Below are 13,916 nucleotides of genomic sequence, written 5' to 3'. Positions count from 1 at the left end.
AGCCCTAGCCAACCAGTAATCCCATTTCTAACACGCGTCTTCCTCTGTCTGCCCCCACTCTTACCCCCTGTACTTAACAGTACTGTTTCTACTTCTGCCTAACCCGCTGACACTTTCCAAAACTCCGTTGTCTTTGTTTGCCCTCAGTTGTGTTGACCCAAAGTATTTTTCTTTGCTTGCTCTCACATTATCGCTCCTCTACAGCTCCTATTGTCTCCATCGCTCCATTCCTCTGCTTGCTATCACTAATCATGCTGATTTGATCTCCTGATGTTCCTCTGCCATCCATCATGACTTGCACTGTTTGCCCTCTTGTCTCCATCCTTTGCCACCATCAGCAGTCTCTCATGCCTACCTCTGCTGTGCTTCTTGCCTTCTGCCTTCATTCATATATCCTTCCCTCGTGTCTTCCTGTGCCTGCCCTCACCTCTCCTCACAGCTTCAGTCATATCTTCCTCTGCCTACGCTCATGTTTCCTCTGCCAGAGTTGTGCTTTCCTCTGTTTCATTCCTCCTTCTCTGATGCCTCCCTCTCTTCTCTCGTGTCTCATTCCACCTCCCCACATGTCGCTTTACCTGCCCTCTCGTTTCAATCTACCTTCCCTCCTGTTACCCTTTGCTTGCTTTCGTGTCTTCTACTTGCCTTAAGTCACCTGATGCTGAGGTGGAGACGGACCATGTAATAGATGTTCTAGCGAAACTAGTCAAAATAAAATCTGTTTAAAATTCTTTTTAGTTAGTGGGAATGGATGTTCATCTCGTGGCTTTAGTTGGCTTGTGTAGTCTCAAAGTATATCTAGATTTTAGTTTAGATATTTTTTGGGGGCTGGCTGCAGCATGGGCAGATCTGTTTCTGATTGGTTTCCTACCTCCTCAACCAGCGCTCACTGGAGTCAGTCAAGGGTCCTTTTCAGTGAGTCCAAGCCTCACACTACAGGTGTGTGGGTTAAGGGCATGCTGTCCACTTCCAATGAATTGTCCCTTATAGAAGCAGCAGAGTGGAAGGTTGACCGTTTTATATTGGTGAAATGGAAGGTAGTGTTTGATTAAAATGCATTCTTCTCTTCTCTCCCTACTCAGGTGATTCCTCATGTCCTGACTATCTCATTCCCAATGTTATTTTTCCATACAACGAAATTGGCCAGGTTCTGGCTCCTGATGCAGAATCCTGCCAGCTCATCTGCAGCAACCATCCTCGCTGCCAGTACTTCTCATTTCTCACAGAAGACTGGGCTACTGACAACCGCAGGTAAAACATGATCTGCCTATATATAATATACAGTGGTGATCACCACTATGTAGTAATGCTATTTAACTTTTGACCTTGTGGCTAGATTTGCATGAAACCTGCTAATCTACTAACCATGTAAGCTATGTTTCAGCACGGCACGTTTCTAAGATTTTCATCTTTCATTACTCCTGTGCATTATTCATGCTCATCTTTTAATAGGAAATGTGATCCGGTCCCTTAGAAACCAATTATTTTGAGATTCAACTGAGCTTGATGTTTTTCCCCCTTCTTATTTGTGGGATATATTTTGGGTGATAGAAAATGTCTCAAAGCAATCTAAATGTCTGTTACTCTTTTAGGAACATGTTATAATTTGGACAAATTCAAACACTTCTGAAGTCCAGGCTGAAATACAAAATCGAAAGCAGATCTGGAAATTCTCCAGTATTGGGGTGTCTTTCATAGATTCACATGCTTGAATATTCCCCGTCGTCGAAGTCCCACGGTATATAAAACGCAATGTCGTGTGTGTGTGTGTATATGTATGTGTATGTATATATATATATATATATATACCACATAAGAGCATATACATATCCAAATAAACTTTATATATTTCAAAATAACATATCAAGTGAAAATACCAAAGGATAACAATGACACATAGGAAGCATTGAGAAAAAAAATCACTTTACTGACATCCCTGTCGTTTTATAGTCCAAACTCCAGCCAATCAGGTGTAAGCACCCTCTAGAACCTTCTCCTCAGAGGCTCAGGCCCTCAGATTTTCTACTGCAGGTCGTGTGAAGGGAGTCTCCATGAGCTCTGCTCAGTCTTTGGTCTGGTTTGAGTTTTTCTCAGCAAGTCTTCAAGTAAGAAGTCTCTTTCCGTCCCTGTTCCTCTTGTGGGAAGTTGAGGCTTTTTTCTGAGGACCCTCATGAAAAATGTATCTACTCTCTTTACCCTGACCATAAGGTAGCCAACTGTAAAATTTGTAGTACTTTCTCTCAAAAGACTTTGAAGGACAGGGAGGGTCGCCTATTGTTGTGGCTTCAAAAACTGAAGGATACGAATAACCCCCTTTCTGAAGTGGAAAGTGTAGCCTCTGCTCAAACAGGAGTCTCCTCCAAGCGTAGTAGTGTTCAGGACTTGCCGTCTCCCTTTCTAAAAAAGAAGAGACTTCATCTTGTGGAAGTGTCTGCAGGCCAAGTCTCCGATACTACGCTAACGCCCCCGAGATCTAGCTCTCAGGCATCTCTGACTCTGTCAGCACATGTTTCTGGCCAAAATCGTGCAAAACCGTCGACTGGCCCGTCGACGGTCCCTCCGTTGACGAGATCTGCCACTTCATCAACCTCGTCGACTGTTTCGAGCAGATTTCCTGCGTCGTCGACGACTACTTTGTCGACGTTTTCACCGTCGACAGTGGTGTGTTTCCCTAAAGACTGTCTCGTCGACTATTCCACTATCTTCTTCTTCGTCGACGACTAGGAAGATTGTGCTTCCGTCGACGTCTAAAGCTTCGTCTATGATATTAAAGAAGTCATCGCTGCTGACGCTTAAAACGTCGGCGTGAGCTTCGTCTACGACTGCCTTGTCGACAGCAACCTCATTGACGACTGCCTCGGTGACGGTGGTGTCAAATTTTGCAACTATGCCACTGGTGCCAATGTCTACACCAGCGCCAGTGTCGATGGACTAATCCTTGTTGCAGCTGAACTCTGTCATGTCACCGGTCACTTGGCCACCTCATCAGCTATTCCCCTTGGGTGATGCGGAAGTTTCTGATTCTAATGAGGATGCTCAGTCCACTTTTCGGGATGCTCGTAGTCCTTCTGAGCGCCATATTAAGTGCCAAGATTTCCAGGAGGATGACTATTCGCAGGACTATTACCATCAGGAGCAACATCCCCCTGCACAAGTTCCTATGGCACAGCTTCCTTTATCGCTCATCTCCAACCTTCAATTTATGTTGGAAGATTACAATCGTCGCTTTCCACCTTCCTCATGGTTCTCCACGTGACACGCCATCTGCCGTTCCGTCTCCTCCTGTGGTGTCAAAGGTGCCGGCACCATCCGCACCTGCATTGGATCCCCCTGCAGCAGGTGTGGTTGAGGATAATCTGGATACGGAGGAGGGAGAGATTCAAGATGACGACTCTATGGCTGACTGGGATGATGGGATGACTATCAAATTAATTTGCCCGCATCACCTCCAACATCGCCAGTGAATTCACCACCTGTCGACATCACAGGATTCCATCAGCTGATGGAAAGGGCGGCTCAACGGTTTCACATTCCCATGGTTGTTAGGGAAGAGGACTGCTTTCTGTACGACTTCAAGTCCCAGCCGCAGAAACAGGTACGGGCTGTGCCCATTATAGACTTTATCTGGAATGAAGGCATTAAGCTAATGAAGACTCCTAACTCCATCCCGGCAGTGCTCCCGCGATTGAAGTACAAGGCCCTGGACTCTTCTCCAGCTTGCTTAGTGTCTCAGCCTAAGCCAGACTCTGTGATCACCCAGGCGGCACAACGTCGCTCCAAATCCCTCGTCTCCACTTTCGTCACCTCCGGATCGTGACGGCCGCCGCCTGGATGCCATTGGCAAAAGTTTTCTACCATGGCTTCAACAGTCCGAGCAGCAAATTCTTTGGCCATCTTCAGTCGTTACGATCGACAAATGTGGTCGGACATGGCAGCTTTTGTTAAGCTTATCCCAGAAGACTCTAGAGCAGACTCTCTAAAGATCCTGCAAGAGGGTGAGAGGGCATCCTCTGAAATCGACTGCTCCGTCGACATTGCCTCCACGGGTTTTCGTCAATTGGCTGGAGCGGCTGTTTTAAGAAGACAGGGCTGGCTTCGTGCCACCTCGTTCCGACAGGAGGTCCAGGCCAAGATTCTGGACATGCCCTATGATGGAGAATCTTTGTTCGGCCAACATGTGGAGGACGCTTTGCAAGCCATCAAAAAGGACACAAAGACGGCTCGCTCCCTTGGCACTCTCCAGTTCCGGAAGCAGCCCTTTCGGGGTGCGCGCAGACTCGGCACCACCTCTTCTTTCGTGGGGCTTCTTCCCAGTACCGCTCCTACAACAAAGGACAACAACGTTATTGCTCACAGCCTCAGCAGTCTTACAGGCAACAGTCTGGCAAATCTTATAGAGGCAAGTCCAATTACAGGGGAAACTCTTCCAAAAAACAATGACTGTGTACATCAAAGGTCCCCTCTCTCCAGTTTTTCCCCTTCTCCAGTTGGAGGACGAATCTCCCAGTTCTTTTCGAATTGGTCCTCAATCACTTCGGACCGTTGGGTTTTGGACATTATTTCAATGGGCCATGCCTTAGAGTTTATAAAGGTCCCCCCCCCCACACACCCCTCCATCCGGACCTCCTCCCGCTCACCTCAAAGAACTTTTCAACCAAATCCAGATAATGCTCAAAGGGGCCATCGAAGTGGTTCCGAAATCACAAAAGGGGTTGGGGTTCTATTCCCGTTTTTCCTCATACTAAAATCTGGGGAGTGGCGCCCCATCCTCTACCTAAGGTCTCAACAAATTTCAGAAGGACCAATCATTCCGCATGCTCACACTAAAGGACAGCCCGACTATCTATCTTTTTGCAACCCCACAGAACAGCAAATGCCAGTCCTACGCAAGCTGGTCTCCCCACAGAGGGTCGTGCGGAAATGCCCTTTCGATAGATTGGTGCAGGATATTTGCTTACGCTCTTCCACCGATCCCTCTGATTCCTCGAGTGTTGCGGAAGATGCGGCAACAACCGTGCCATGTGCTCCTCATAGCTCCACGGTGGCCTCGGCAGGCATGGTTCTCGGAGTTGCTTCTCCTCTCCCAATGCGAACCCATCCTTCACCCGAGGCCGGACCTTCTAACCATGAACGACGGTCGGATATGCCATCTGAATCCCAGTTCACTCAGCTTGTCGGCTTGGAACCTGAGCACCTTGAATTTGCTCATTTGAACATTCCACCAGCCTGCAAGGAGGTGTTAGCTAGGGCGAGGGCGCCCTCCACAGTGAAGTCTTATAAGCTAAAGTGGAAGCTATTTTGTCTTTGGTGTGCGTCGGTCCACATCCATCCAGTGCACGCCTCCCCTGGAACACATTCTGCCGTTCTTCCTGCAGTTGGCGCAGTCTGGACTGTCGCATCCCACCTTAAAGGTCTTTCTAGTGGCAATCTCTCGCTTTCGTCAGGACGGCTTGTCCTCTCTCTATTCATCTAGAGTAATACAGCAATTCTTCAAAGGTCTCTTCCGGATGTTCCCGCCCGTTCGGCGTCCTCCACCCACGTGGCGTCTTAACATCGTATTGGCTCAGCTCATGAAGGCGCCCTTTGAGCCAATCCATTCGGCGGATTTCAAATTCTTAACATGGTAAGTGGCCCTCCTCCTTGCACTGACTTCCTCCCGCAGAGTAAGTGACATTCACGCCTTTACAATACAACCTCCGTTTCTTCAATTTAGATCGGACTGTGTAATTCTCAGCACTAATCCTGCTTTCAAGCCTAAAGTGCCATCCGATTTCCATCTCAATGAACCAGTAATCTTGAAGAACTTTTTTCTGCAGTCTCCAGCGGAACAGTCTACACTCTTTGGACTTAAAGAGGTGCCTTAAATTCTACATCAGCAGAACACAATCCTTTCGCAAGTCGGATCAGCTGTTTGTGGCCTACAGGCGCACTTGTAAAGGACAGTCTGTTACCAAACCCACGATTGCACATTGGGTTTCTTCAGCAATCTCCTTTTGCCATCAAAAGGCTGGCAAGCGTCTTCTGGAGTAAGGGCTCATTCTACGAGAGCTATGTCCTCTTCCACTGCCCTGTTCGCTGGTGTACCCATTCATCAGATTTGCCGGGCAGCTACGTGGTCCGGCAGGCACACGTTCACAAAGCACTACTGCCTGGAGTCGATTAATGAAGCGGACACGGCTGTGGGACAAGCAGTTCTGCGGAATCTGTTTAATGTGAGCCTCTGCTACTTCCCTCCTCCTTGGGTATTGATGTCTTTTATAGATTCACATGCGACCCACCCTCCTCCCCTCAGAGGCTCTCTTCTCCTCATCAGACTGTCACTCTTGTGCTACGAAAGTCTGAGGGCCTGAGGAGAAGGTTCTAGATGGTGCCTACGCCTGATTGGCTGGAGTTTGGACTATAAAACGACAGGGATATGTCAGTAAAGTGATTCTTTTTTTCTCAATGCTTCCTATGTGTCAATGTTATCCTATGGTATTTTCACTTGATATGTTATTTTGAAATGTATAAAGTTTATTTGGATATGTATATGCTCTTATGTGGTTTATGTATGTATATATGACACTTATTGCTTTTTATATACCGTGGGACTCCCACTTCGGTGAATATTCAAGCATGTGAATCTATGAAAGACACCAATACTGGAGAACCACAGTTTAGAGGTAAGTAACATTTGTTCATATGTTCAAACAAAGCCTGCTCCTTCCTCCAATTACCTCCCTCTTAATCTATTTTTCTTGCTTTGTCTCCTTCATTCCACCTCAGGGAGCTGGAGAAAGTCACACGTGCATGCAATGGCCGTAGCCTTCCAAAGCCTCCAGCTCCCAGTGGGATGCTCAATGAGATACACGGTCGATCTGGCTGTCTGGAATCCAAGCTGAGCTCTGTTGCAGGAAGCAAAAGCTACAGCTATAAATAGACTTCATAGACTTGAATGTAGGTTTCTTTACACGTTCGCCAGATATACAAGGCACTTTCACAGACACACCACCAGGAACATAGTGGTTACCTCAGCCAGTTCTCAATTTCTGTTCTTTGGCCAGGGCTGATGCCATGAGTATTCTTCGACTTCAGAAGAAGCTTGCCTCCAGCATCTTGCACTGTGGCAAAGTATGGCTGGGTCAAAATGAAACCAATGAGATTGCATTGGCAATCTAACCAGCAAGTCAGAAAGCTGGTGAAATATGGTCTGATTATCCACAAGCCTGGACTTGTTCACTCCTGTGCCCGCTGCAGAAGAAACATGCTTGTTCTCAGAAAGAGAAGGCACATGGGCCTTAGTAAGAGTACTGACAATGTATGTATGCCAGAAGAAGCTCTCATGGATGAAGAGAGTAAGAATCCTGTGCTGTCTTCCCTGAAGATACCGTGAGTCCCAGAAGATTGACCGACTCATATACCACAGTCTTTATCTGAAAGTCCAGGGTAATGTGTTAAACAATTGCATCTAATGTAGCACATTCACAAACTGAAGGCAGACGAAGCCCGCATGCAGCTCTAGTCTCACTAGGCTGAAGTTTGCAGGTCGAACACTAAGGCTCGCAAGAGATGCAAAGAAAGCCTGCAAGCAAAGAAGGAAGCGATCATAAAGACACTGTCAGAGGAGGGAGAGACCAAAAAGTAGTCAGTCCTTCCAGTGTGTAAACAGTGAGCGTCTATTGGTGCCAAAAAACATCCAATACTAATGATTCTCAACTTGCACCAATAGAACTCCTCCCAGTAGAACAATCTGTTATCCCACCCAGCCTGACCTGGCTCAGACGCCCTGCCAGTGGCGTCACTAGGGTTGGTGTCACCTGGTGCGGGTAACTCATGGTGTCACCCCCTCACGACTTACCGCATGGACCTCCTCCGCTCCGAGTCCACCAGTGGACACAGTTGGCAAATAACAGGACCATACAGAATACTTAGTAACGTTTGTAAATGTAGGTCCTATATTTACAAAATGTGCCTGTTAACAGTGTGAGTGACTCATTAATCAGGTTGTACAGTGGGCTACCTGCTAGTCAACAGTTTATTGGACTTTATATTATTATAGGTATGGTACTTTGTACTGGTGTGGTGGTCCCACTATCCAGCAACACGATCAGTGGTCGAAGTGGGGGGAAAAAAGTAGGGGGAACTGTGGGTGCAGAATCAGAGGGCCGGAATAACACAAGGATTGGATCAGTGGGCGCAGCCAGAGGCGTGGCCAGAATGCGCAAATATCCCAATTTTTTGTATTTGTTTGGTTTCACTGCCCAGTTTTATCAACCAATGGATACACATGATTATTTAAGGTTTTAATGAGTTATTGACAGTAAAATGTATTCACAAAGTGAGATATGCTGCTAACCACAGAGTCCCCAAATACGATAAAATGTGGAAGCACAAGCCATTTGTCTCCGAGCCATGGAGTTTGTCATCAGCACTTCTCCCTTTTCCAAAACAGCAGTTCAAACCTGAATGGCTAAAAATCCTAGTTTGCAAATGTTTTCTAAATAATAATGGCTCTGCCATATTTGCCTCATAATGCAAGATCTGCAGCATGATCTGACCATTTAAACTAATTGTTTGTAGCTCAAATGTATCAAAAGTTAATAAAAGTGACTTGTGTTGCTGCGGAGTAGATGACAGTTAATAGCTCACTGTTCTATGTTAGGATTTTAACTTATAAACTGCAAGTAACAAAAGGATCTCTGACAAAAGCAGTAGCCCACTGGCCTATTTACATTATGTGCACTTTGTGATCTGCATGGTACATGTTCTTTGCAGCAGGTACATTAACCCTCTGAGCTACCTTTCCATGAGTCAAATCTTTCATTAGAAAAAATTCCGATCTCTCTAGGAACAACATTAATCACCAGTCATCATGACATTTTTATTGTTACTGAAAATTGCTGGAGGTCAGGAAGGAGGCAGCTAGCGCTTTTAAAACCATAATATACTTGCAAAAATGATGCCTCCACCTAAAGTCAGCACCTGGTGCGGTCACACTGGTTGTATTTCCCTAGAGCTGGCCCTTCTCAAGGGTCCTGTGATCTCAGTGACCGGGTCATTGTTCTAGGGTGTACTGCTTCATAGGCCTGCCCGCAAGACTGGAGGTGAACTGCAGTATGAATAGTGGTGGACAAGCCTTGAAGGTTAACCTACACTTGTCATGCTAGGGTCCACCATGTCTTGTGAAGCCTTCTAAGGTCTAGCATGAGATGGTGCTCTCTCAGGAGAGTGGTCTGGCGGACTGGTTATTAAGGCTGAACCTGGTTCCCCAGTTCCAAATTCAGCAGCTCTGGCCATAGTGCCACATCCTCTCCCCCACTGAACACCATACTGCCCCAGTGAGAAACTCAGAACTGCCTTCAACTACAACCCAATTGTTGCCAGCTATAAACACCTGGATGCGGCTCAATTTAAATTACGCACTGGGCAAGAGCAATGTGTGGCCTACAAAAAAAGTGACAGCATCCTGGAAAAAGCAAACTATCATAGGGAATGCAAAATTTTGCAAACCATGAGAAATGTAAGCAGGAACAACATGGTTACCTTAACGCTTTTACACTCCCTGTTCAGAAATCAGTGAGTGCTTTTGCCTGAAAAGTTAAGGACATGACAACAGGGCCCTGAATGGACCCATTTCAATGGCCATTGCCTATATCCTTACAAAATGTTATCATTATGGTAAAAAAACAACATCCCTAGATGCAGAGCAACAGTACAAATTTTGTTTTTCAATCCTCACATTGCAGTACCTTCAGGATTGGTGCACTAGTTCCAAGCCCAGGGAAAACCAAGCCAAGACAACAAAAATAGCGCTTCACTGGCAAACTCTGTAAAAGCGGTGCTAATGTGTTTCGGTGTGAATAAAATTAATCTGGCCAGTTTGCTACCACTCTGTCTTACTTTATTTAGTTATTTATATTTCAAATTTTTTAAACTTTTATTCCCGATGCTGCACTTTGGAATTAAATGTCTGAAAAATACGACATTGATTTCCAGCAAAAGTGATCTTCTTTTTTGGATCCATTTCACAGGGGAGCAAATAAAAGGAGAGGAGACGGTGCGCACAGGCACCTCCTCCTACTGAAAGGTTAGGTTGCTCTGCGCACACTGGCCCTGTTGGTGTCAACCCATGTGAGGGTGTCACCCGGTGCGGGCCGCACCCCCATAGTGACGCCGCTGCAACCTGCATGAACTTATAGGAACACTGAAGCTATACAAGACAAAATACCACTCACTTTGCAGTTGCATTGTTGAAGCATCAACTTCAGATATGCATTAACAAACTTTATTGTTAAAATTCTTATTTCTCTTCATTCCTGCCTGCAGCTTTGAACTGCCCATATAGAGCATGTTCGTAATGGGTTTGAAGGCAAGCTGTTTTCGTGTCTAATATTTGCTGGTGCACTATCCATGGACTTGCAGTCCATTCTGGGTCTTCTATGGGGCATAAAGCATGGGCCATAAATGGCATGTTAAAAACATGATTATTTCTGACCACCACAGTACAGGCACATAGGAGCTACTTTTGTGTCCTCGGTCACTGAAATCTGTCCAAGAGGAACAAAGTAAGACGTTGGACCACGGGACAGACTGCTAGGTCCCCAGACTCCAAAAGGTGCTTAAAGCCAGACCTCTCAAACTCTGCCTCACTGAAAGGTGAGAGAAGCTGGGATTGGAGGCAGAAACCTGAGAAAAGAGGAAGCAAGAGGAGAATCTAGTCAGAGCAGTCACAATTTAATGTAGGAGTGGAGTGGACGTTTTATACTCCATAACATCCCGGGGAGGCTTTGACAATGTCCACTTCCCTTTTTAAATGCTCTGAATGTAGACAACCCAGAGAAGAACCAGCAAAGGAGCAGCAACTGGGTCTTTTCAGATCACTCAGTTGGTTAAACTGTGAACAAACGCACATTATGCCTGTAGCCCATGATGGGGCAGATTTCAATATTTAATTTGATTGGTTGTTAATCTGTTTTTCATTAGGTTCTTTTGCTATCTGAAGAGCTCTCCCACGACGCCGCCATCATTCCTTGAGTTAAACAACATAATTTCAGGCTTCTCGCTAAGAAGCTTTGGGATTAAAAGCAGTAAGTTAAATATATTCTCCTGCATGTCTTCTGTTTAGGGTGGATTCCAAAACCGGCTTCACATTTGGGGTGTCTGTAAGTGCCATGGGTTTGAAACCTCATTGTATGGCAAGACAATCTGCCAGGTTCATTTATGATAATGTTATCTGCAGATGTACCTCAAAGGTAATACTATAAATCAGGAGCTAAGGTTTTAGAACTGTTTTGAGAAAAATATGGTCATTATGTGCAGTGTTGATCTGCCATTCTTTCTTTCACCACTTTTGTGTATTTCTGACTACGAATTTTAGTTGAGCCCATGCATTGCATGGTGATGTACATGGATTCATGCTAACTTTTGAAGGTCTTGAATCCATGACTCTCAAATGGATCCACCTCATTTATGTACTGCCAAATAAAGGATAAAAATATTGACCTGGTATCCTAAAAAAACACCTGACAAAACCGTAACCATTTTGATCCTTTGTTTGATACATAAGTGTCTTTGGGCCTAATTCACAATGGTAAACCTACACTTTTGTGTAAGTTTGCAATTATTTGCTGTGCAAAAGGGGATTTATGAGTAGTATCTTTAACAGTGCAGAGTCTCCGCACATAGATACGTCTTTTAATGTGAAGAGACTCTGCACTTGTAGAGCTACTTCTCGTAAATCCCTTTGTGAATCGTAAACTTACTCAAGTGAAAGCTTACCTTTAAATTAGGCCATTAATTTCTGGTTACAATTGTACCCTCCGGAATCCAAAAATTAATGGTAGCTTAAGGAACCTAAAGAGCAGTGGCGGCTGCTACTTAACGGCGGTGGGGGAAGCAGAGTTCTGGCGGGGGGGGGGGAGGGATTTACATATATATATATATTTAAATCTTACCTGCGGCCAGCCGCCGCCTCTTCGACCCGTCAGTCGACTGCAGGAGCAGGAAGCACACATGCTCCAAGGCTCCCCTAGCTAATCACATGCTGTTACAGCAGCATTGTGATTGGTCTGAGCGCTGTGGTTTGGTGCTCGGAGAGGGACTGGAAGCCTGTGCATGTTCTCCACCAGGCTGTACAATACAGCCTGGTGGAGAACATGCAAAGTGCTCATGTCTATTTGGCTGGCCCAAGACATCCAGTCAAACCTTCATGCGCACAAGACTGCTCACCATTCCCCCTCCCCCCGCTCCTCTAACAGCCCAGTCCAGCCCGCTCCATCCCCAACCAGCTTAGCCACGGAAAAATAAAGTGATAATGCATTGTCATTATCATTTTATTTTTCCTTTTTGACCTGCTCAGAGCAGTCATTCGATGCTCCGTCACTTTAGCAGAGGAGCTGCCGCTGAGAGAGCGAAGGCATTTTGGTGAAAATCAGCTTCAAGCGAATTTTTCTGAAAAAGTGAAACACTAATGACACATGGAAGGGTCCTTTTGCTCTCAGTTCCCGAGACTAAAAAGCCAAATTGAATCCTTTGCAGAGGCTATAGATTCTGTCTTCCTAAATTAAGAGAACACAAATTAGTTTCAAACTTCCAGACAATAGTGTTTACTAGTTTTATAGTTAAACTGGCTTAAGTCTGGTTTTGGAACATTGGCAAAACATTTCTTGGTTTTATTAATCATTAGACTGTAATTTAACGAGGAGTAGTATGATAGATCATGCCTCTGTAACTATGATGAACACATTTGGTTGCGCAGAGTAGAATAGTATGCCTAAAACATTGAACATGGTATTGTCAAAATCGTGTATTGCTCACCTTAAACATACAAATATGACTACGATGCACATTTCACTTCCCTCTCGCAAGAAAAGCACACATATCAATTTTACAATTAATTGCGAGGATGGCTACTTACCTAGAAAAAGAAATGGAGCCAGTAGGAACTTGAAGGGAGTAGAGTAAGAGCAAAATTGGTCAGGTTTGGAATTAGAAGGAAATGGAGGTAAATAGCAAAGGTAGTCAATTGTGTGACCTATCTAGTAGATCTAACCCTCTTCCTGTCTGATACTAATACTGGGCTTTCAGCCATGAACACCATGTGGATATTTATACTTTACTCATGAGGTGTGTACCAAAAATATGGTAATACCAATGGTTTACCCTGATAATTTGTGAGACTAAAAAGAGAACCCACAATTGTCACTTTGAAATTAGGATAATACTTTGGGGTCCTGGCCTACTGTGTTTCTGGAGCTGCAGACAATTGTTTTGTTGATTAAATGGATACCTCCACTTCCATCCTCACTCCGGGGGTGGTGGATACATTTAGTATGGGTTAATATGTTTTTTGCTCGGATAAAGGAAGTAATTAGAGGGGTTTATCTTTACAATTGCATAGGTAACATGACATACCTACCTCTTCTTGGGTAGGAATTACAGCTTATTAAATGTAATTAGGAATCTCCAGTATTATCCTATAGGCGGGGGTAGGTCTCCCAGTAGTGTGAAATGAATAGTAGGTGTTTTTCACTACCAGGGCATGTAAAATGTACAAATTCATGTCCAAACTTTTAATTACATAAAACCATGACGTATGAACTACCTAGACCCTACCTTCTTTGTGACACATCATAAAAGGGGACTTTGTCTTGGCAATGAGGTTTAAATGCCGACATCTGAATGTGACACTGCATCCAGGCTGCAATGACAGGCTTGGAAGATGTGTTAAGGTGCTAATTAAGTGGGTGGCACAGTAAGTGCTGCAGGCCCACTTGTGCATTTAATTTACAGGCCCTGGGTATATCTTAATCCACGCTACAAGGGATTTATAAATAAATTAAATATGCCAATTTGGTACATGCCAATCAAACTATGTTTAGGTAAGTGAGCTTAAGCATTGGCTTGAAGTGGTAAAGTGCCCAGCCTGAAGGCCAACAAGG

At 45.0% G+C, this 13,916-nt stretch overlaps 1 protein-coding gene and 1 pseudogene across 1 annotated transcript in view; both read left to right on the top strand.

Annotated features, from left to right (window-relative positions):
- Window positions 1–13,916, top strand: part of LOC146856183 (coagulation factor XI-like) — an 87,767-nt gene that overhangs the window by 60,212 nt on the left and 13,639 nt on the right. The window contains exons 7-8 of the mRNA XM_085654236.1: window positions 1,080–1,248; window positions 10,960–11,063. Of these exons, the coding sequence (XP_085510362.1) occupies window positions 1,080–1,248; window positions 10,960–11,063 (273 nt within the window). The remainder of the gene's footprint in view (window positions 1–1,079; window positions 1,249–10,959; window positions 11,064–13,916) is intronic.
- On the top strand, window positions 7,051–7,621 carry LOC146856184 (large ribosomal subunit protein eL19 pseudogene; annotated as a pseudogene).

This window comes from Triturus cristatus, chromosome 4_1 (assembly GCF_964204655.1).
Source record: "Triturus cristatus chromosome 4_1, aTriCri1.1, whole genome shotgun sequence".
NCBI classification, from domain to species: Eukaryota; Metazoa; Chordata; class Amphibia; order Caudata; family Salamandridae; genus Triturus; species Triturus cristatus.
The sequence above is the reverse complement of the archived record's forward strand: the minus strand, read 5'-3'. Positions and strand labels throughout refer to the sequence as shown.